The sequence below is a fragment of the Lissotriton vulgaris genome, chromosome 2_1 (assembly GCF_964263255.1).
Source record: "Lissotriton vulgaris chromosome 2_1, aLisVul1.2, whole genome shotgun sequence".
Classification (NCBI taxonomy): Eukaryota; Metazoa; Chordata; class Amphibia; order Caudata; family Salamandridae; genus Lissotriton; species Lissotriton vulgaris.
Window position 1 is genome coordinate 1,447,563,816 of NC_141687.1, and position 24,567 is coordinate 1,447,588,382.

Sequence of the window (24,567 nt, forward strand, 5' to 3'; positions counted from 1 at the left end):
TTAGAATTTGATGGTCTTATGGTGACGTAGAATGGTCTGCGCGTTTCGAACCCTTAAAAATGTATGGGGTTCTCATCAGGACCTCATGGCTTGTGTGAGAGCTCATGTATAACTGGACACCCGGGCGTTGGCCGAATGCACAACGGCGGGGGGCACACAAAATATTTGTAAAGCGTACTCGTGGAGTATCTTGGGGCGAAGTGTTCGTGAGGAACGGTTCTTGAATCAATTAGATCACGGGCCTTTGAATGAAGCTGCGGCCAGTCCTCTGTGTCGGGGTCCGCGAGATTGTATCGTGGCATCCTGTCAAGCCATGAGGTCCTGATGAGAACCCCATAAATTTTTAAGGGTTCGAAATCTTTCAGAAGAGAAGTTGCTACTTCTCGTTGCAGAATGATCACATGATCTGTAGGTAGGGAAGATGGAGGAGGTGGGATGGAAGGTGGAACTTGAAGAAAGGGTATGAGGAAGCCCTTTTCTGTAATCTGCAGGACCCACTGTTCGAAGTGATGGCCTACCAGGGAGGAAGAAAATGGGACACCCACACTCCAACAGGCTCCGTGTGGGGTTGAAGCGGCAAACTAGGCTAGCTTTTCTGAAGACATGGGGGAGGAAGAGGAGGAGAAGGAAGGCTGGAAGTTGGATCCACAACCTTGTACTCTAGCACGACCCCTGAGTTGCTGAACGCGGGGGTTAGGTTGTTGCTGGGGCAGCTGAAATTGTTTGGAACATAAAAATCCTCTCCCAAAGCCTTACAAAACTGCAACCGGGCCACAAATTCTTGGTTGTTGGTGGCAGCTGAAGACCCAGTGAGTGTGCCATGGCCTTTGACGCATTAAACCTTTCCGACGCCAAATCCACCTGGTCACCGAAGCGGAGCACTCCATCAAATGTAAAATTCATTAGACTGGACTAAACATTAGAATAGAAATCCTATGTCTAGAGCCAAGCATAACGATGGTGAAAGATAGAGGTACTCATAGCCCAGGCGACAGAATTAGACATGTCAAGACCATATTTAATAATGTGGCAGGAAGCATTTTGAATATTGGCGATAACTTCTTGAAAATGGTCTTTCATGTGTGGTAGGATATGAGGTAGCATCATCTGGGCATCTCTTATAACGCATGGATGTATCTGGCCAGAAGACAATCGGCATTTAATGATTTCAAGGCAATACTTCAGGCTGAAAAGGATTTCTTACCCCAGACCTGTAGTCTTTTGGACTCCCTGTCTGATTGTTCTGCGGGAAATGCTCCTCCCAACTGTATACTGGAGGAGGACGCCTCTGTCACTAGACTGTCTTGTGAAGGATGTGTGGAAAGAAATGGCAGGTCGACCTTGCTGAGCAGTAGCTTTGAGCAACAAGCCTGTCCACTGCCAGTGTATATGATGGGTTTCCCAAGCTACCAGGACAGGAGCCAGTAACACCTCATAAAAGGCAACACGGGTTCTGATGTGATGGAGTATGCCAGTAAAACCTCTGTGAGGATATTGGTTTTTGTTTCAGTCGATGGGAGCTGTAAATCCAAGACCTCTGTATCCTTCAACTTAATTGTATGGAGAGACATCACTGGTGAGGATGGACCAACCTGGAATTCCATTGCCAATTCAGGGAAAGTATCCAGGCCATTAGCCATTGATCAGCCCTGAAAATCCTGCAGGGAATTCTGCCCTGACCTACATAAAGGAGACCTTGCACAGGGTCCAAGTTTATACCAAAAGGTAATGCAGGAGTGCTCTGTAAGCCTCCTCATCTGACTTCAGATCTGGCGCTGATGAAGGCAATGTCAGTGGTTTTGGAGTCGGAGGTGGCAGTGTTGGCCATAAGGGTGGTGAGACGGCAGGTATCAGAGTGCTGTATCGAAGCAGGGCGGAGGTGCTGAATTTGAAGGTGTGGCACCAAACCGTGTCAGCTGAAACAACATAAACAGCGGAAGCTGTGCTGGAGCCATCGAGCCTGAGGGGTCTCCGTATGGCGTCAGTGCCTTTATTAAGATGTTGTGGTTGACATTGAAGAATGCTGCTAGATCTGAGCATGATGACGGAAAGGCAGGAAACTGGTGCGCCGAGGTTCAGGCACTGGAGCCGGCACCGAAGGCTTCCTAGCACAATGGAGGTCTGTCTGAAGCTGGTCCTAGTGGAGGAGCAGGGTTACATAGAGGAACCTTACCTGGCATTTGAACACCTCTGGTTCTGAGGACGAATGTCCTTTTGCAGTTGGAGAACATCAGGGAGACATACCATTAGACTTTTTGGATTTCTTGTCTCCTCTGTTTGGTGGACTTGGAAAATAGAGAATGGGAAAGGCGTCAAGAAGGTTTTCTGTGCCGATGGTCGTCCCTGACCTGAGCCATAAAAAGCTTGACCTCCCAGTTCCTGGTGTCCTTGGGAATCATTACAAGACAGGAAGAGAGACTGTAAGAGCAAGATTTGGTGTCATGATCTGAGTCCTAGCACTACAAACAGATAGAATGGGGGTCAGTGATGGACATCTGTCCCTCACAGTCCCAACAGGGTTTAAACCTCGATTTCTTAGGTGGAGACATTGGTACTGCTCAGAAATTTTTTTTAGAGAAAAAAACTTCAGTATTCAAAGCTCCGGATCTGCGTCAAAGAAGCGGAAAAAAGGGAACTGACGTTGATGTGCTGGAGCAGGAGCTTTATGGTCTCTTCACTTCCTGCGCCAACCGAGTCTAGTGCCCTCTGCAGGTGGAGAAAGTGCCTATGTTATGGTTAGGTCAGAGTTTCCATCCAACAGCCATTTTATTTTCGATTTCTTCTGAACTCTGGCGATGTTTGACAATCTTTGCATGAAAGTAGAATTTTACTCAGCGAAGTACCATTGCTCGGTTTGTTGTATACTTATTCAGCATTTTCTCCCATTTTACATTTTGGGACCATAGACTCAGCCAGATATGCACACCCAAAACGAATGATAGAGAACGGAGGGTGAGCGGCCATGCTCTGTTTGACTCTGTGATTGGGTTGCTGCAATTTGAAGAAAACTCATACAGGACCCCCTAGTCCAACACAGCATGGTTTTGTGCTGTGTTGGTTGATGATCCTGGCTGAAGGCCTTGCAACCATTTCGCACTGTATACAGCAGAAGGCCATGTTGAGTGGTGTAGGGTATTCTCTCATAGAAGTTGTATATAATATATATTGTTAAAAAAAACACAGAAAAAAACAAGTTTCAAGTGAAAATATGATTAGCTTTGGTTATACCACCTTAATGTAGGTTTATGAAAGCCTCTTATATTTACTTAAAAACATAGTTACCTTCCATATTTTTATTAGAATGGCGAACTTAATGAAAAACGTTAAGGACAGGGGATCAAACCTGCACCACTCGTGCTACACAGTTAAAATAAAAAAGTGTTGGGTCTGCTCCGAAAGACCAAAGATACAAAAAGGTATAGGGGGACGTGACATCATTTTATTAATTTTCACCTGCAGTGGAAAAATAGAGCCTTTTACAAGTGCTGTTTCATGTAAGCGCACGTCACTATATTTATATATATATTTATATTTCTTGCCTGTCGTTTTAGTGCACCAAGAGACCTAATACCACATTCAATCAAATAAAAGCAGGGAAAAGGCCGCATGAGTTAGTGGCGGTGTACCCACTTCAGCTCCCTTTTTCGTTTGAACAATAAATTTATGCTAATTTGTAATCCAAAATATTACCTGAAAGTCCAGTTTCAAACTCTTTGGCACAATATTGTGGGTATTAGGGCTGTTCTTGTGGGAAATGCTGTAGAGCTCATCCCTCTTTACCCTTCCCAGATGTACAGAGTTGTTGCCAATTCAGGGCACTTTGTATTCGTCAAGTCCGAAATTGCTCATTTGATGGTAACATTTTAAGTCTGCAATTTCATCTTTAAATGAACAAAGATTGTTTTCAGGTCATTCACAGTTCTGTTAAGGAAGATAGACAGGTGTTCCCAAGGTGCTGCAATTACAAGCATCTGAACGTTTCCGCGATCAAACATAATTTTACATCCCTTGTGCTGTTTCAGAACATTTTCGTCATGAAATACAACTGCTAACCTTTGTCACCTTAGGAAAGGTAAACTGCAAATGACGAAGCCGAGAATGTGGATACCACCTCACTCATACACACTCACTCCTGGACTGAAACTGTTCCACTCCAGTACAGTCTGGGTATTCTTGAAACATCCTGAGAAGAGAGGCTATCACCACATCAGATATCTGCAGGGCATCCTGATGTTGGACCTTCCTCAAGACGTTCTGCAGAGTAGCACAAAGCAAAGATTGGAGATCGTTGAACTGAATTCGGTCTGATGTGCGACTCCATCTGGAGGACCTGCTGTAACCGCTCCATGATAACCAGCGTGGTCTTCTGGTCAGCAGGGTAACAGTCCTTGGCGCTATTTTTCACTATTTCCATTAGAGCCTCATAAGCAGCACTCCGAAGGTTGTTTTGATGCCCATCAGGCCTATCTGTGGTTTCTGCACAATGAGTTCAAAGGAAGATGACAAACAATAGGTTGCTGGCTCTTCTTAATCATCAGCCACGTCAGCAGCTTCATAGGCAGCTTCAGCAAGACTAGAAAAAGCCCAGCAGACGTTAGATGCTACTCTTGGCTCTGCACCCAGGTTCTCAATGAGGCAAAGCAGCAGGGGTGTGCCAAGTACATATCGTTGATTGCTGCCTCAGGAAGCAGTTCACAAATTCGCCCCACAGTCCATGCGGTTGTGTCGCGAACCACTACACTCGGGTACTTCATTAAATCTATGAGTGTGGGCATTGCCTGAATTACTAAAGGCTTCAGCTGATTAGGTTCTGGCCCCTCTAGAATGCATCAGAACGCCATCACTGCTGTGTCCCTGTATTGCCAGTCAATATTTTTTATGTGTTCTTTGATGAAGGGAAGAACGTGGGGGACAATGTCGTCTTCACAGCAAGTGGACAAAAGCATGAGACACACACCAGCTGCTTTACAAGGGTTCCAATCATCATCGTCGTCATTCTCATCCTGTTCGGTGAGGGTTTGAGTCAGGATAGGCACCAGGTACTGCAGAGCTCCCTTGGCATAGAATTTGCTGGTGTGCTCTGGAGGTCGACCTTGCTCTGAGGCCTCGGATGCCTCTATGGCAAGGTCCATCTCTTCATCACACACGTTGGACCAGAATTCTATTCCCTGCAGGGCAACTTCATCTATATCACTCTTCATGGCTTCCACAGTAATAGCAAAGAGTGCGGGTCCCATGTAGGTTTCCATATATTGATAGTACAAGGACATTATCTTCACTAAATTCTGCAAAGCAGCAACTCAAACTCTTGTATCTGGGCACTGGGTTGCTTCACAGACTACTTGCATTATGAAGTGCCTTTCAGACTCTTTGTCAAAGTTCGCTTTTGTAAACTCCAATGAGTTAAAAAGTGAATTGGTGGCAGCCAACTTCACATTGTTGCTCGGCTCCTCCTTCCACATGCCCTGGATGATTGCTGTTAGGATCTCATTTGATTTATCCTGTAGTTGTTCTGGATCAATGTCCTGACAGATGTAGCCGATGGCCTCCAGTGTGGATTCTTTCATGGACTCCGTACAGTTTGGATTGGTGACATTGGTTACCAATTGTGGAATGAGCTGTGGCCACTGATCTACAGGGATTTCCGCACAGGCAATATCAGCCACACATTGTGATGCAGAGCTGGGTCTGTAGGTCTCGGTGCCCAAAGTCTGCAAAACATAGGTCTTTATTTCTCTCCGAGCATTGGCATCGATCGCTAGCCATCTCTGCTGGTACTGCGCCTTCACATCTGCATCCTTTGATGTTAAAGAATTCTTGATCTGTAGGACAGATGCAATTCGGGCAACTTGGCTATTGCCTGGGTTTGCAAGAACTTTCGACAATTCCACCAAGAACGTCGGCAAGTTCTCCTGCGCCGCCTGCTCCAGGAACTTCTGTGCTGCCTCCAACTCTGCTCGGTCGGGGGAGGCGGTCTTCTCCAGAATGGTTATGAGCTCCATGGCTAGGATTAATCTGAGGTCCAGCACCTCTTCCTATGAACTGGACCGGTATGTCCGTCTGCGGATGACGGCAGCGAGTCCACGGGGCTAGGCGGCGGAGGCGCTCGTGCTGGCGGCAGCCCCGGCGGAGGGAGACACAAGAGGCTTAAAAAACATAGTTAAAGCATAGTTATGGTTACATTTAAAAAGCTAAGACCACTGAAATATGCAAGCTATGGCTTGCTCCACAATCCATAGCTCTTATGACATCCAAATTTGACACCAAACAGTGCTTGTGACTTCAAAATATTTATATCAATAGGTAACAGCGCCTAAAATCACAGCATAATTAGATTGCAACATACACTACAACCACTAAATAATTTTACATTTGTTAATTGATTTATTGATCTAAAAAAATGGCTAAAGTAACATTATAGTTAAGTAAGAATTTCACTGACAACGTAACATTTTACAAAACCACTGAAATTCAGTAGTTCTAGTTAGCTCTAGTAACTATAACTCGTGCCCTATGGTAACTATATTTTCAACAAGGGGTGGTGAGGGACAGAGTCTCTGAATTAAGCAGAAAGCTCTCACCCAGTCAAGAGATCAGGGCTAGATCCAACACCGTTTTTTAGCTCACTGCACCATCCCAGTTTCAGAACCTGGCTGTATGCAAATTAGTCTGTTCCTGTCCCAGTGCATGATGGGAACAGGGCAAACCAAACTACAAAAGCCAATTCTTACACTAGGAAGGAAACAAGCTCCCGGGGACCGGTTTCTGGCATTACAGCCGTCTTCGGCCCGGTTTGCTTGAATCCTGATGGTGCAATGAGCAAGGGTCTCACATCTGAGAATACCCTTCCACGCTTAGGGTGGACAAAAATATTTACAACAAGGGGTGGTGAGGGACAGAGTCTCTGAATTAAGCAGAAAGCTCTCACCCAGTCAAGAGATCAGGGCTAGATCCAACACCGTTTTTTAGCTCACTGCACCATCCCAGTTTCAGAACCTGGCTGTATGCAAATTAGTCTGTTCCTTTCTGGTGAAGAATTGGCTTGGTAGTTTAGTCTGCCCTGTTCCCATGATGCACTGGGCCAGGGACAGACTGATTTGCATATAGCCAGGTTCTGAGCTGGGATGGGGCAGTGAGATAAATAACGGTGATGGATCAAGCACTGATCTTTGGACTGGGTAAGAGTGGTCTGCTTAACTCAGACACTCTGTTCATCACCACCCCCTTTTCTAAATCGTTTTTGGCCACTATAGGTGTGGCAGGGTATACTCAGACATAAGTGCCTTTCTCACTGCTCCATCAGGATTCAAGCAAGCCGGGCCGAAGAAGGCTGAAATGCCAGAAACCGGTCCCCGGTAGCTTGTCTCCTTTCTGGTGAAGAATTGGCTTGGTAGTTTAGTCTGCCCTGTTCCCATGATGCACTGGGCCAGGGACAGACTGATTTGCATATAGCCAGGTTCTGAGCTGGGATGGGGCAGTGAGATAAATAACGGTGATGGATCAAGCCCTGATCTTTGGACTGGGTAAGAGTGGTCTGCTTAACTCAGACACTCTGTTCATCACCACCCCCTTTTCTAAATCGTCTATGGTAACTATAGCCCGAGCACTTGCATTGCAAAGTTTTCTAATCAATAATTTAATTTCAAATGTTGCAGTGATATTATCACTGATTTCATAGAAGATGTCTTGAGTGATGAAATATGTGGGGTAATTAGCAGTGCAGGACAAAAGCGTAAAGTATATTTACTTTAGGGCATGAGTTATTGTTACCAGAGCTATAACTGGTGAATTTCAGTTGTTTTGAACTTTTAAAACGTTACGTTGTCACTAAAATTCTCACCTTACTATAATGTTACTTTAGCCTTGGGTTTTTTCCGTGAATTTCAAGGGTTTATGGCCTGTGGCTAACCCTTCTACAGGCAGCCAACGCCACACTGTGTGCAGGCCTCGGACATAAGCAGCAAGGGTTTGACTTATTTAAAAAAAGCACTGATAAGCACACCCTACAGTAATAAAGTAACTCTAAGTATCGGATTGGTAAAATTGCTTCAGATCGCGAATATCAAAAATGTGTCCCTTAAACAGTGATGCTAATCAACAAAGATCATTCCATGCTGCACCCTACATAAAATAACACTAAGTGTTAGCGTTCTAGGAAGGAGACAATCCTAGTCCTTCCCCTATCTGTAAGGGTGGCCAATAAAAAGCCGGTATGGAACCCTGATAAGTTCCACTCTGCAATTCTGTCGAAGTACGTCCTTCACCTAGTTCCCATTCTTTTAGCTGTGGCGTGTTCACAGCTAAAATTACGTGAACTAGGATTGTCTCCTTCCTATAACGCTAACAATGAGTGTTATTTTATGTATGCTGCGCCATCGTTGCAGAAGAGGGTGGTGATATCCCTTGATGACTAACGAGCACACTACAAAGCCTTGAATGTTTCTTTAACCAGGAGTGACATGCAGTTTGGTCCTTGGATGAACACGTTGGACAGCGAGTTTTTTGCCAATCGCCTTGATAAAGTCTAATGGGAGACGAAACACGTGTTGGCATAGTGCAGTCTTTCGTGCTGGATGTAACAACAAGTATTAAAAAAACACCAAATTGAAGAAACTGAACAGTGTGGACTCTGTATATCTAGTGTTATTCGGAACATGTCATGATCTTCGTTGATTAGTATCACTGTTTAAGAGACACATTTTTGATATTTGCGATCTAAAGCAATTTTACCAATCCGATACTTAGAGTTACTTTATTACTGTAGGGTGTTTTTATCAGTGCTCTTTTTTCAATAAGTCTTAACACACATTAGGTCATTTCTGTGTGATTAGCATCTCGTGGTAGTAGGTGCATTGGAGCTAAGCTAGCACCCCTGAACAAATTGGAATGTATTATCATTATTGACTCACACCGTATTACCGTTTATTTTGACATTTTCGAGCTATTGATTGTGCAGTTCTTTTCCCTTTAAGGGAAACACTACTACCAATGTATATATAATTCAAGCAAGGGTTTGACCACAGGGTGCAGGCAGCCAATAGTGGCTTCAGTGAACCCAACTCCCTGGGCCACATGATGGGTAAGGGGCCAGCATGACCCCCTATTCCTAAGCCATATGAAGCCCTAGGACCTCATCCCCTGGGGCTAAAATCCATTGTAAAAGTGGAGGAGGACCACACAGGTCCCTCCACGAGCCTTATTAGGCTCTGAATTGACCCCATTCCCCGAGGCTGCATGACTATAAAAATGTGAGGGAGGCCACGCGCCCCCCTCTCTGGACCTATTATGTTCCAGAGGGCCTCATCCTGCAGGGACTGCCTTAATTATAGGTGGGTGCCCTAGTGCCATAAGGTGCACCCACACAGCAGTAAGGGGTATGCGGGGGAGACCAGTGCCTCTGGGGCCCCAGCCAGCTACCTGCATGCAGCTGTTTTTTTGCATGCTCCCTCCGGGCGGGACAATATCTGTTCTGTATCCCTTCCCGCAGGAGTGTGGGCAGGTAAAAAGTCTGTTCCCACCCGGTGGCAGCATTTTTAAATCTCCTGCCAGCTGGAATCAGACATGCCTTTCCTGCCTGTGCTGCTGTAGAAAGGGAAGGCATGTTTGTTTACACCCGGCAGGAGATTTAAAGATGCTTCTATGAAGCAGGAGCAAACAAATGTTTCCATATCCGTGCTAATGTGGGCAGGAAAACCACCCTGTTCCAGGGGTGGGCTTCCTGGGACAGAGAAATAAGGCAGGAAAAGGAAAACAAAATAAAAACATTTTTGACCCGAGGTGGGATCCCTCTGGGAATCCCACCACCAGGCCTAGAGTGCTTGGGTATCCTTTTTAGGTTTCGACTGGGGAACGGAGCTTTTAGCTCCGCCCCCAGAGAAATCTGTAGTTTCCAGTATGGGTGCCTTGAATACGCCCCTCTGTTTCATTGGCTAGCTCCATAAATGGAGGCTAGCCATTTGAACAGAGAGGCGTCCGTCATGGCCGGACCAGATTCGGGGGCGTTCCCGAGAATTTTTGGCTTTTGGCTACGTCACGCGACGTCAGCCAAAAGCCGGGAACGCCCCCGAATCTGTTCCGGCATTGCCGGCACCCGCCTTCCTGCTCCGGCCGTCTTCTGCGTCTCTCCTCCTCCTTTCCCGCCCCCTCCCGCTTGTTCCCTGATGCTGGTCCCTCCTAGAGCCCACTTCGCTCCAATCAGACCCCCCCTCGTTTTCTGAATGAGTGTCCTTTGTGTAAGCCCAGTAATTCAGAAATCTTTGTGCCGGGGAGAGGGACTGCCCTGTCATGTGAGGAGGCCCTGGGGGCGGCCCCTGATTGGGCGGCCTCGGCGAGTCTCTTCTGTGCGATCATGCTCTCAGCGCAGCTCCTGACGCACACTGACCGCGTGTGAGCAAGCAGGCAGTGCACTGCCCACCTATCCAGGACGGACACTGTGCCCGCATGCAGCCACCCGGCCTCGGGATAAGGACTCCATCAGGTTGGTAACGACCACTTTAAGATGATTTACTCTTTAAACGCAAAGGACGCATATTTTACTCTGTCTGGCCGGGCCAGAACAACCCGTGTGATCTTCCGTTTGTCCGTGATGAGGAAAAGTCCGCATCTTTAGATCGGAGTTTTGATCTATTCTTCGTTTTATTTATTTTATTTTTAATTTGAAGTCCCTTTTTTGACCGTGAATGGGGTTTCGTCTAACGGAAGCCTCTGCGGTTGCCAGTCACCAGGAACAGTCCCTGTGGTCCCATCGGGCAAGCGAGGAGTGACCCTGTCACTAGTGCATGGCACCTGGAGTGTGCAAGGTAGCAATGGTGAACATCGCGCAGGGTTGGCGGCCTGTTGTGCGAATGTTATACGTCCGACTGATACCTGCAGGGGTGTTATATTCTTTAAGGACATGCATGGCTGGTCTTGTACATCGCCTAATGGAAACTCATGTGTTGCAGAAGATAAAGGAGGCGTAATGTTTCAGAATCTCACTGGTTGGTCACCGGGACATACATTACAATCTAGCCTTACATTTAAAATGGACTTGCCTACTATCTCGTTTCGTATATTAGACTGCCCACGTGCTCCTTAAGCATTCAGGTATTTTGAGTGTGAAACGAGGGACCTAAACCATAGTGGGATGTTTAGGCTGCAATGCACGTGGTCTGTAAGGCACGAGAACCCGAGAGTTAAAGCAAATGCGTGCCTTGGGTGTTTGCGATTGGACACATGGTGCTTTATATTGTGTTGTGGTGTCGGAAAGGTGGTTTATGAACAGGTGTGTTCCGTTTGTAACCAGTGTAATTTTAGTATTGGTAACTTCTGCGGTTTTAGCCATGACTTGTCTGAAGGAAACTGTTGTACCTCACTCTGAAACTTTGCTGTCACGTGTTTGTTTGTCGCTCGGGGATAACCGGGCACGTGCGCGTATGGCAATGCTATTTTTTTTATTTTCTTGTTTAAGTATGAATTATGATTTTGTATCTATTGCATTTGGAGTTGAACTTGTCTTAAATCTTGTACAGTATATTCTGCAGGAGGTCCGTGTCCTCTCCCGCCGCCGTCCGTGTCCTCTCCCGCCCCCCGTGTCCTCGTAGGTGCTTGTCTCTTATTTAGTCTTCTTAATCTCTCATTCTCTTCTCCTTGAAGTGTCTGTCTCTTCCTTTATTGCCTCCGCCTCCGCTGTCTTCACCTTTGCCCCTCCCCCTCCTTTTTGTGTTCTTCCATGCCCTTCTCACCCCCGCCACTCCCCACTCCCACTCTGCTCTGTTTAGTGCACTGTCACATGATGGCGCTTCTCCTCGGGGGTTCTCACTGCCTTGCTGTTTGGTTTATTTTTATACTGCTTTTGTCCCCTGGTGACTTGTTTGCAGACACTGGAGGCTGGACCAGTGCCAGTTTCGCCTTTTTACCTCCCATAGTGTCCTTCTCATAGGGGGCCCGAGAGCACTCTGTGGGCAGGATCTACGTACCCCGACTTGAGGAAACAACCCTCCTGCCTCCTGGGCCTGAGCGGAATTGCTGTTTTACCAAATCAGCACCTCCTAAGAGCAGAGCTTCCTGGCTCCCGCCCAGGAGAGAGCTTTAAATTGCACCCTGCGGGTAATTCAGTCCAGTAGGAGTGGTGAGGTTCGTGCTCTCCTTGCGGAACCTCCTCACCCATCTGAAGCAGACGTGAGCTGCCACTGCTGTGGAGAACTCTAAGCTTCCACTTCGGAGTCCGGACAGCGCCTAGAGGCAACTCCCAATGCACTGCAGTTATGCTTAACGTACACGTGAGCCTGCTAGTGCCATTCCACTACCGTGTATTTGTAACTAAGCGCTTTTATAGCCGAAGCAGTTTGCACTGTGTAAATTCGTCTCTGTCCACATGGGTTACGCGCGCCGGAGAGAAAGAGAAAATAAAGGCCCCAGATATCAATACTGCAGCAGGTGCAGTGGCACGGGGCCCAGGTACGTGAGTGTCCCACTTTCTTGGCCCCCATTAGGCATGGGCAGTGTGGACAGCTGGCCAGCGCTCAGTTCATCTCTGTGAAGCCCGCACCAGGCAGGAGAGGGCGGGGTGTTGTGTGTATACAATAAAGGTTACCCAGTGTGAGGAGGCCCTCCCGGAGCCTCCTAAAGTGAAGATATATATATATATATATATATATATATATATATATATATATATATATATATATATATATATATATATATATATATATATATATATTCACTGAAAAAACCATAGGTTATAGACCATATATAGTTAGGGATTAGCATTTAAAAAACCTTATTTTATTTGCACAAAACCATTGAAATTCCATATATAGTTAGTTGCACTAACTATATATCGCGGACCCGCAATCCACTGCTAATGATGTCACATATTACATCATTCATGACATGGTCAGTGACATCACTGATGACATCACTGATGACATCTCAAATGACATCACTGATGACATCACTGATGACATGTCAAATGACATCACTGATGACATCACTGACATCTCATTTGACATTACTGATTACATCACTGATGATATCATTTATGTGATAATACATCTTCAGACTCTAATATAACCTTTGATACACTCAGTGTAAACAGGCACTCACAGACTGTCACACATCCATGGAGTTACTCACACACCTATTCAGTCATGCAAAGAATCAATCACATCTCCATTTCCTTAACTATACAGTTATACACACCTTACTTATTCAAACATATACTAACACATATTTACTCTCTTATACAATCCTTGATACAAGTTCACAATGATTCATACAGCCACTCTCACATTCACTGACTCTTATGTTCAGTTATTTATATATGTCAACTCTCACATGGAGTGTGTTTTACATATGTACTTACTTTGACATGTAGAACTGAGATATCCATTCACTCACCAATATACTCATGCACACAGTCAACTGTCCATACAGCTGTTTCTACATGCACTTTTGAACCCATACACCTAGGGAATCAACCGCTCACACATCTATGCACAGAGTTATACACCTCCCAGCCACCCACACACACACTCAGTCTCCCATACAAATACTTGGGCAACCATTCAATAACCCATATAGTTACTGATATAGCTACTGATTTAAACATGCAGCAGTTTACAGAAGAACATAAATATTGATTGCCAAATTAAGACACTTTAATCACTAACCCATGCACTCAGTGAGACACATTTAATCATTCTCTCATACAGTCAGTCATGCACCTACTAAATCCTTCATCCAGACACTTATACATCCACTCATTCTTCAATATGTAAGACATATTTTAACTTTACAGAAACATACAGTCACTGGGTGTTGTCATCAGTGATGTCATCAGTGATGTCATTTGAGATGTCATCAGTGATGTCATCAGTGATGTCACTGACCATGTCATGAATGATGTAATATGTGACATCATTAGCAGTGGATTGCGGGTCCGCGATATATAGTTAGTGCAACTAACTATATATGGAATTTCAATGGTTTTGTGCAAATAAAATAAGGTTTTTTAAATGCTAATCCCTAACTATATATGGTCTATAACCTATGGTTTTTTCAGTGAATTTTCAAGGTTTTGTAAATGCAAATTCCTAACTATATATGGTCTATAACCTATGGTTTTTTCTGTGAATTTCATTGGTTTTTTAAAAGCTAATATCTATAGCTGTAAAATATATTCTTTATTAAGTGACGTATCACGTAGCCCGTGAGACGCCTCATGATGCATCGCATAACCGTGACGTATCGTCTCTGCAGCGCAAACCAAACCCAAAACGTAAGCGCGCCAGAACACGCTTAAAGATATATATATATTTTTTTAACCTTAATTAGACAAAATCCACACGTGCACATATCACAAACGTTCAAAAAACACAATATGTCGGACTCCCGTTACGCTGCCGGTTAGCTGCCCGGTTAACGTACCAGGAAGCACCTTTACCGCGAAAAATCGCAATTTTTTTTTTTCACCCCCCAGGGAACTTTAATAGCCCCCTCATCAATCCTAGGGGTTCAGGAGGGGTCTGCCTTACCCCTTTCATTCATTTACACCTTTTTTTTTTCCACCTCTTGTCTCTCGATCCCACAGAGAGACAAGATGGCGGCCGCTCCAGACTGTTTACAATGATAACAGCCAATCAGCTTCTCCTCAGACTCCCGTTACACTGCCGATTAGCTTCCCGGTAGCTGCCCGGTTAGCTGCCCAGTTCGCGTACCAAGACGCGTCTCTACGGCGAAAAAATCGGATTTTTTTGTTTGTTTTTTTTTGGCCCCACGTGGCTTTATAATATCCCCCTCATAAATCCTAGGGGGTCAGAAGGGGTCTACCTTGCCCTCTTTCCTTCATTTCCCCCTTTGTTTTGGCCTCCTCTTGTCTCTCGATCCTACCGAGAGACAAGATGGCGGCCGCTCCGGACTGTTTACAATATTGACAGCCAATCAGCTACTCCTCAGACTCCCGTTACACTGCCGGTTAGCTTCCCGGTTAGCTTCCCGGTTAGCTGCCCGGTTCGCGAACCAAGACGCGTCTCTACGGCGAAAAAATCGGATTTTTTTTTTTTTTTTTTGGGCCCGGCGTGGCTCTATAATATCCCCCTCATCAATCCTAGGGGGTCAGAAGGGGTCTACCTTGCCCCCTTTCCTTCATTTCCCCCTTTGTTTTGGCCTCCTCTTGTCTCTCGATCCTACCGAGAGACAAGATGGCGGCCGCACCGGACTGTTTAGAATGTTGACAGACACCGGAGAGCCAATCAGCTTCGCTTCGCAAAGTTCCGATACGCGAAAAGTTCGCGAACCGGAGCGCTGCCCGGAGCGCTGTTACAGATATATATCTTGATTTAAACGTTAATTTCTCAAAATCCACTGAAGCACATATATTGAGACCTAGCAAAGGCACATCGGGCTAACAGTCCCTACAATTTTGCCAAGTTTCGTGGAAATCCATTCAGCCGTTCGGGCTAAAAGTGAGTCCAACCGCCCTATGGAAATTAACATGGGAAAAACGCGTTTTGGGACCCCCCTTTTTTCTCGGCCCCCCCTTGACGAACCCCCCCCAAATTTTCAGGAGCTGCTCAGAAACAAAATGTGCCATTTTCCTGAAAATTTCAGCCGATTCCGTCCACAAACGCCAAAGTTATTAGACATAGAATTTTCAAAAGTCCCATAGGAAAAAAATCCTAACTATATATACCTACTGGCTATCGCCAGTAGGTAATATATATATATATATATACATATATATATACATACATACATACATACATACATACATACATACATACATACATATATATATATATATATATATATATATATATATATATATATATCTCAGTACTGGGCCACACCTGTGATGCCCAGGCCAGTAAACCTGCTCCCTGTGTCTCGCAGCTATGACCCAGTGCGGTGAGGCCCAGCAGAGAGAGAAAACAGTATGTCCCCTCCCCTAAGCCTCACAGCGCTTAGACCATGGCAGCTATGCCCAGGGAAGAGGAAACCCTTACTGGGCCTTGCTGTACTAGGTCATAGCTTCAAGGCCCCATGGAGGAGGGGGCACTCTCCTAAGCCTCAAAGAGCTTATTCATAGCTGCTCTGCCCAGAGGAGGGCCCCCAACCCCTGGGTGTCGCAGTCATGTTCCAGTATTGTGAGGCCCAGCAGAGGGAGAGAAAAAGCCTCCGCCCTTCCCGTCACTAGATCATCCCCTGGGCTTTGAAGTACTAAGCCATGGCTTGAGCCCCAACCCCTAACAGTGCTGGGTCATAGCTGCAGGTCCGTAGAAGAGTACGCGTTACACCATAGCTTTGAGGTATAGGAAGTGGCACCCCCTCTACGGGTCCTTGCAGCACTAGAACATGGCTGTGAGTCCCAGGGGATAGGATCCCTTGCTATTGCCTTTGCAGCTCTGCATTATGGTGTTGAGGTAGAGGGAAGGAGACCTCTGCCCCCAGGATTTCGCAGTGCTAGTCCACAGCTAAAAGGCCCAGGGAATGGGTCTTATTATCCCTTGGCCTGTTCAGCTCTAGACCATGGTTGTGCGGCCTATGCAAGAGGGCCTCACAACACTGCACCATTGCTGTGTGCATGGACCCATGTCGGAGGCAGGGCATGTCTGCGCTTGTGCAAAGTAGTATATTATAACCAGCCACGTAAGACGGCCGATCTGCGCTTGCGCAGAGTCCCCATCTCCAGACCTCACACGCGTCACCCAGCATCACAGGCACTGGTCACGCTCGAACCCATGCCATCTTAAACCTTTGCACCTAGGGTCTCCGTGCAAACCAGAGCGCTCCACAGCCCGGGGATGAAGTGCTGTGTAAATGTCACAGTGCAGTACATGGTATAGGCCAATTCTGCTACAGTACCTGCTTCAGTGCACACTTGCACTGAGAGCAACTGCTGTGCTGTGACAGCTGTGTGGACGGATGGCTGTGAGAGCTGTGTGGGCTGTGAGAGCTGTGTGGGCTGTGAGAGCTGTGTGGGCTGTGAGAGCTGTGTGGGCTGTGAGAGCTGTGTGGGCTGTGAGAACTGTGTGGGCTGTGAGAGCTGTGTGGGCTGTGAGGGCTGTGAGAGCTGTGTGGGCTGTGAGAGCTGTGTGGGCTGTGTGGGCTGTGTGGGCTGTGTGAGCTGTGTGAGCTGTGTGGGCTGTGAGAGCTGTGTGAGCTGTGTGGGCTGTGAGAGCTGTGTGGGCTGTGTGGGCTGTGAGAGCTGTGTGGGCTGTGAGAGCTGTGTGGGCTGTGAGAGCTGTGTGGGCTGTGAGAGCTGTGTGGGCTGTGAGAGCTGTGTGGGCTGTGAGGGCTGAGAGAGCTGTGTGGGCTGAGAGAGCGGTGTGGGCTGAGAGAGCTGTGTGGGCTGTGAGAGCTGTTGGCAATGTAAATAACAATGCCATTTATTTATAAGTAAAAAAAAAAAAAAAAGAAATGTCATGAGCAATGCCAATAACTCTAACTTTTCCAAAGGCGAAACCATTGCATTGTAAATGCTTGTTAAAGGTTTTTTTTAGGACTCGTGACTGAGTCCCAAGGCCTGAGATGGGTGTTGCCACTTAATGGTTGATGTGGTGGCAGCCAATCAGATCTCAGCATGAGATCTGTTGGCTCAGCTGATCCTCTGTGACGTGACATATATATATACAACATTTTTTAGCCTCAATTGCTCACAAACTACTGAATGGATTTACACCAAATCACAAAAGCACTCTTTCTGGACTGTCTGCCAAATTTGGTGTAAACCAATTCAGCGGTTTGGGCTGTAGCTGTTTCCAAAGTTCCTGTGGGAAAATGAAGGGGGAAAATGTGTTTTGGGACCACACCCCTCTTTTTCTTGGCCCCCCTCTGTACAGATCAGTTCAATCCCTTCCGTGCACAAACTAGTCAAATAGTAGCGCTTTTTTGGAAAGTTTTATGGAGATTTGTCAAATGGCACCAACGTTATTAGCAACACAAAAGTATTTCCTATGGAAACACAATCCTAACTATAACTACCTAGTAGTTGCCACTGAGTAATATATTGCGATATCACTGTTCAGTTCTCCTACTGGGGAAAAAAGCCATTTTTTTTCTTACAAAGTTTTGTGAAGATTCAGTAAACTGCGTCAAATGGATAAGCAAAACAAAATGCTTCTCCTATAGAAACGTGATGCTTACTATATATCGCTATTGGAGCATGGCCCACTGTCCACCAGATGTTCCCACCCTGTTTTATTAAATAACAGTAATATAGCACACTGGACAGTCGCATTACGCCGAGCCTAAGCACGTTTAATACATAATTATGATCCATCTGGTGAAATTCAATTTCATGAAGTAATGATATATCTATCATATTGCCATTTAGATTAACAATATGTTGTTTACATTGTGATGAGTTTCCTGTATTAACATTACTAAAAGGTCCATGTTGTCCTATCAAACTGTGGGTATTTATTTTAGCAATTTCTTTAAATAGCTATCCACGAATTTAGCTAATGGTACACATTTTAATCAGTTACTGTTACAATTAACATTACGGGGGAATTCATAGTGTCCATATGCATTTTGAGAAATACCTTAAACTACTGGTGTTTTGGGATTTTCTTCTCTTTAATAGACTCGTTTTTTTTTTTCAATGATGCCTTATTGCTCCATGCCCAATATAGGTCTCTGTTTGATGGAAGAGCCTCAAAGTACACCACTGGTTTATGGACTTGTTTGGTTAATAGCTGTGCTTACTAGCAGTAATGTTTCCAGACATATCTATATCTTACTTGCAGACCAACATATTTAGTCAGTGACAGCATAGCATAATTTATTTTATACAAATGTTACCTCGGTGTTTTGCCCATTTGTTCTTTTTTTATTCTACTGTCTCAAGGCTTGCTCTTATTTATGTAACATGTGTGTTTTTTATTCTGTCTCTAATAGGCAACAGTCCTGACTGTGCACTAAATGAAAAGAAAAACGAATCACCGGCTAGCCCAAAGAACCAGTGCCAGATCCTATCAAAATCCAAATGTGAGAACCAATTTGAGCAACCAGTGCCAGCAATAACATCTGAAAATGGTGAAGTAACTGAGAATGTGATCGATGAGTCGGGAGAAAACAAGAAAGAAACAGAAATAGAGGATGGTAAAAATATACACACTTATTCTCATGTGCTGTCTGTAGTCTTGTTTTCTACGCAAAAGATTTGAGAAATAAGGACAACCAGGGCTATCTATTTTGCTGTCGGTGCCTGAGTAAACACTCAAGTATTTATTATTTACGCCCCTGTCAATCTTCAATGGGCTTTCTGTACATTAGCCACGCTTCCAAAGTAGCACTGGTTTGGTAGTCCCAGGCTTCCCTTTATTAGGCTGTGTACCATGCATTGCTTCTGTTGCTAGCACAGCTGGCACGCACCGTACCATTTTAGATTTGGTAGGGCTTACAGGTGAATGCACTGTAAGATTAAGTTCAGGTCTGAGATCACATGGCTGTATGCTGCTACCTGGGTCCTGCAGTATTCCCCAGAATCACATTTGTGTTCGAGGGGAAGCTATGTACACAATACCAGTAATTTGCAAATCCTAAGTACAAATGAGCAGCCAAGTTACAGATACAAATGTGTGTGCCAAGTGACCTCCGTTGCTTGGCTGCACTTCCTTTGATACTTTCCTCCCCAAAGGCCTGTTGTATGGCAACTTGTTTTCCTACTGCAGCCCTCTAAGTTCCTTATTGGCAAGAACCTTCTTTCTTCCAGCACTCCTAGCCCCCACAGTACCTGAGATTTGTCTTTGTTCCATCCACTGTAAGGTGTTCACAGCTTCTCCCACTCAAGTATTAATGTGCCCAAGTGATACATAAAGCATCCCTTCTCTTACCAGCCAAGTCCATGAATATTCTTCATTTACAGGTTAGACTAGAGGATGATGGGGGAACAGTAACATTTTTGAAGACAGCGTTTTGCTAAATTCAATACCTTTTTGTTTGTACTGGAGTATTTTACACCTTTTTTTGTGGAACTAAGATGTGATGTTTTTTTATTGCAGTTTTTCCACTGCCTTTTCACTCATCTGCTAGTGTAGTGTCACCGCCAGCACCTTTAGACAAATGATCGTTCTGTGGAGAAAACCCATGAACGCGCTCAGTTCCTTATTTGCCCTCTGATAGGCACACACACAAATGAATATCCAGTTTTGCAGAAGGAAGTCTTATTGGGGATACTGAAGGACAATGAGCAATGGTATACACCCAGCAACCTGGGAATCCTTAGAAAACACTAGCTGTCCTTCAGAGAAGTGTGTCCTATGTCATAGTTTGTAGTTTTAGCCTAGAAGAAGAGCCAGGAAGGATTTTAACCATAGCTCAGATCTTATTTAAATCTACTCTTCAAACCTACCTCCAGGGGTCCAGCAGAGAAGCAGTGAGATGTCTGTGGCTATTCCTGTTCCATATTGAGGGTGACTGTTGCCAAAGAATCTTACAGCATCAAGGTTTTCTTCATCGTCCAGGCACATGTCTCCAAGGGCGTTACTATTGAGAACTAACTAGTTGCATAGTATGCAAAAAGATGGCATCAGAGAAAGGTCTGTTTCAGAAGCCTGTTACCAATCACTTGAAAAAAATCAGTTGACACTAAGTCCCAGAGAAAAGTGGACTTTAAGAAGGAGGGCATAAACTTGTAAAAACTCAGGCCGCAATCCAGTCCATTTTTTGCCAAACATGCCACCATTAGTCCTATGCAGATCCGTCCTAGTCCAGCTCCAATACAAGCACTCCATCCCAAAATGCCAGGCCAGGTCCTCCTCTAAACCAGAATGCAAGCAACTCCAGAGCAATTTTGGTTTTTGTCAATAGGATGCAGCTTAGTTGTATTGGCAAGGCGAGGGCGGCACCCACACCTAAGCATGTCCATCATACTGAGGAAAACTAAAAAGTAATGGGTGGTGTGCTTGAATTAATTTCTGCCACGATAATCAGTCGGGCCACGTTTCAGCGTAACACATTTTTTTTCTCACGTCATGCCACCTCAGACAAAAACCAGCTATATGCAAATCAGAACTAGTACTCCTCCATGAGGCAGAGTCCAGCCCAAACTGCCTGGTTAGGTTCCCTCTGAACAGAAACCCAAGCAATTCCAAACATTTAAGGCTTCTTGTTGTACCCAGCACTGAACCCCTGACTTAAGCCGGACCAAAATCCTCTATTCTTGAGCTGTAATCCACCCTCAGATTTAGTGGTAATCTTGACAATGCATAAAATGTTTACTGTCTCCTTATTGTCCATTCTTACAAATGTTGAATACAGCCACATAGATGCATTAGGAAATAATGTTTGAGATACTTCGATCTCATGTCTGAAAGAAGTGAACACTGCAGGTCTACTTAGCTGATAGAATAGGTCTCTATGGGATAAGCAAACTATCAACAAACAGAATAATAAGTGTTTTAACAGATGTGGTAGTTCTCTCATCCTGGCCATGAGTGCTGAAACCTCCATGTACAACAAAGCTCATCCTCTGATACATACTTCTAGCTGCAGATTCCTTACCTTATAATTATCCCCAGGTGCCATACTAGATTCTGGAGCAGTACCCCTGCACACATGATTTCGGCGGTGATCGCGCTGTGAGTGACGTGTGCGGTGCCTATATAGGCACCACGCCACCGTGCTGTTGTAAGTTCTTTTCTTTCCACAACAGTTAATGCAGAACCGCAAAACAGCTACACCCAGTCACTTTTAGTTTCAAGTCTGTTTATTGAGTATACAAATCAGAGAAACAATACAACAATCAAGGCAATACAGGAGAGTGAGAGAAAAAAGCGAGAAGGAGGGAAAGAAGGAATAAAAACAAAGGGAGAGAAGAGGAAGGAGAGGGGTGCATCCAAAAGCATTCCATAGAATCAGCGAGTAACTACATTGAAACACAGGGCAGTGGTGCCATGCAAGGCTATCATTACTTAAAAGCATTGCCTAAATTGACCTGACCTGGTTGCTGACCTGTACATGGGAGGAGCCTAGATGTTGCACTGTCCCAACGGGAGAGGGGGGGGGGGGGGGGGGGTTATATGACATATGGGCACAAGGGACTAGGTGACCCCATGCTAGGTGGAGTGAACATATGTGGAAGGAGAATGTGGTCTTAGAAGGGAGCCCCGTATAGTGCTAGAATTAATCTGTATTTCTGTTGGGTCCCCAGAGACTGTCCAGATCAACAAGGAGTACGTTGTCTTCAAACAGATGTAAAGCCCGAAGCTTCGGGGGCTGAAATGGGCATGTTCAAGTTTGTTAAAGTATTCAATCAATGGTTGCCAAATTTTAGTGAATTTGGTATCACAAAGTTGTAGTCGTGCCGTGAGTAGCTCCATGGCCATGATATGCCACAGGCGGAGGTGTTTTAGCCTTCTTCCAATATAATGCTTTGATTTGCTTAGCAGTGCCAAGCATGCGCAGGCTTCGGTGCCAATCCCTGCGCGTCATGGCGAGTAGCTTCACTGGCTTGAGGCCTAAGATGACGGTGGATGGAGCTTCGGTCAATGGGTAACCAAGCACCAGTTTAATGTGGCTAAGGACTTCTTCCTAGTACGTGGACAAGACCGGATAGTGCCACCAGATGTGGAGAAAGTCCCAAACGGCGCTCGTGCAACGCCAACAAGTAGGGGAAGATCCAGGGAACATTTTGTGCAGCTTGTGGGGGTGTAATACCATTGCGTCATGACCTTGTAAGCTGTTTCCCTCTGATAGATGCTGCGGGAGACCCTCTGGATGTTGTGCCATAAGTGGAACCATTGGGAAGGCATAAGTGTCGGATTGCCATTGTGACTGGTAGGTGTGTAGTGTAACACAGGGGGCGTGTTGAAGAACCTCGTATGTGAGAGAGATCAGGCCTCGGGAGTCATCAAAAGAACTCACTAGCCGCTCAAAGGGGGTGAAAGGGGGAGTGGCTGCCTGTATAGAAGATGGCGCCTGCACCCAATGCTGGAGTTAGAGATATTGAAGCCTAGCTCCCTCTGGAAAATGAAAGTCTTTTTTTACATTGTTCAAAGGATTTAAATATATCACCCTGAAAAAGGTCCTGGAGTGTACGACAACTCCCCTCTGTCCAGGCCGAAAAGGCGAGTGAATGCAGAGCAGGCGAGAAGTGTAGGTTGTGTGCGATAAGTGTATGAGGGAAAGGGAAAGAGGTGAGACCCCTGGACAGTGCCTACTTGTCCCAAATATCCAGGACGGTTTTTGTTGGGATGGCCATATAGGCACTACGAGGCAGAGCCTCCTGTGAGAGCCAAACAAGATCCCATATGGGTCTGCAGGCCACCGCCCTATCCATATGGACCCAGACCTTCTTGCTTTCCCATGATGTCCATACCGATATAAATCGAAGGTGGGAGGCCCTGTAGTATTCCATCAAGTTAGGGCATTGCAGCCCCCCCCTTGTCCCTCGGGAGAATAAGTATTTTATTGGAAAAGCGTGGCCGTTGTCCTCCCCAAATGAAGTTAGTGAATTTGCACTGAAGATTCTGGGATCTTGTGCTGCGGTATGGGCGTGGCCAGGGTTTGAAAAAAATATAAGATTTTAGGGGGCACCAACATTTTAACCTCGTTCAGGCGGCCCAGCCATGAAATAGGGAGGGATTTCCATGCTTGTAACTCCTCCAGAACAGCCTTTTTACAGTCTTGCCAGTTGACTTGTGACCACGTGCTGAGGGTGGGGGTCAAGTTAAGGCCCAGATACCGAATGTAATGGGATGCCCATTGATACAGGACCAGGGATTGAAGTACACAGAGCTCCAAAGCACGGATCGTGAGATTCAGGGCCAAGGATTTAACGTGGTTGATTTTGAGGCCCGAGATCTGTTCGAAAGACTGGAGCAGCTCATGGAGGGCGGGTAAAGAGGAGTGTGGATTAGATATTGTAAGAGCGATTTTATGGTCCACACCTTCATGAACTATGCCCGTGATGTCAGGCGACTGGCGTATCATGATGGCGAGAGGCTCAACAATAAGGGCAAACAACAAAGGGGATAGAGGACACCTCTGTCAGGTGCCCCTATGAACAAAAATGGGGCCCACAAGTTGACCATTGACTCGGACCTGTGCAGGACTGCCCAGACAAAGGCCCAGTCCACCCGGTCAAATGCTTTTTCAGCACTGAGTGATAGCAAGCACGCAGGTATATTACAGTTGTGGGCCTTTCCTACTAAGTGCGTGATGCGCCGCACATTATCCGCGCCCTGCCGATGTCGGATGAAACCAACCTGGTCTGGCTCAATAAGCCCAGGCAGATGCGGCTCGAGTCGTTTGGCCAGGATCTTTGTGTATAGTTTAATATCTGTGTTTATAAGCGCGATGGGGCGTAAAGAGGAACATAACTTGGGGTCCTTTTCTGGTTTGGGAACTAGTGCGATCTCAGCCAGTGTCATGGAGGTGGAGGGTCCTCTAACATCGGATAAAGAGTTAAAAAGGTGAAGCAAATGTTCCTGGAGCTGTGAGGTAAAGGTGCTGTAGAAGGAGACCCGAAGACCATCGGGCCCGGGGACTTACCAAGAGGGAGGTCCTTGAGCGCACCCGAAAGTGCATTCCGTGTGAACGGATCTCCGAGAAGGTGCGCATGGTAGCTGCTGATCGGGA

General features: G+C 45.8%; 1 protein-coding gene and 1 pseudogene across 3 annotated transcripts in view; one reads left to right on the plus strand and one right to left on the minus strand.

Moving 5' to 3' along the window:
* Window positions 1-24,567, plus strand: part of ZRANB3 (zinc finger RANBP2-type containing 3) — an 881,708-nt gene that overhangs the window by 734,165 nt on the left and 122,976 nt on the right. For all 3 annotated transcript variants that reach the window (XM_086957301.1, XM_086957303.1, XM_086957302.1), the window contains one exon: window positions 18,883-19,086. In XM_086957301.1, the coding sequence (XP_086813427.1) occupies window positions 18,883-19,086 (204 nt within the window). The remainder of the gene's footprint in view (window positions 1-18,882; window positions 19,087-24,567) is intronic.
* LOC147732734 (importin subunit beta-1 pseudogene) lies at window positions 4,117-6,002 on the minus strand (annotated as a pseudogene).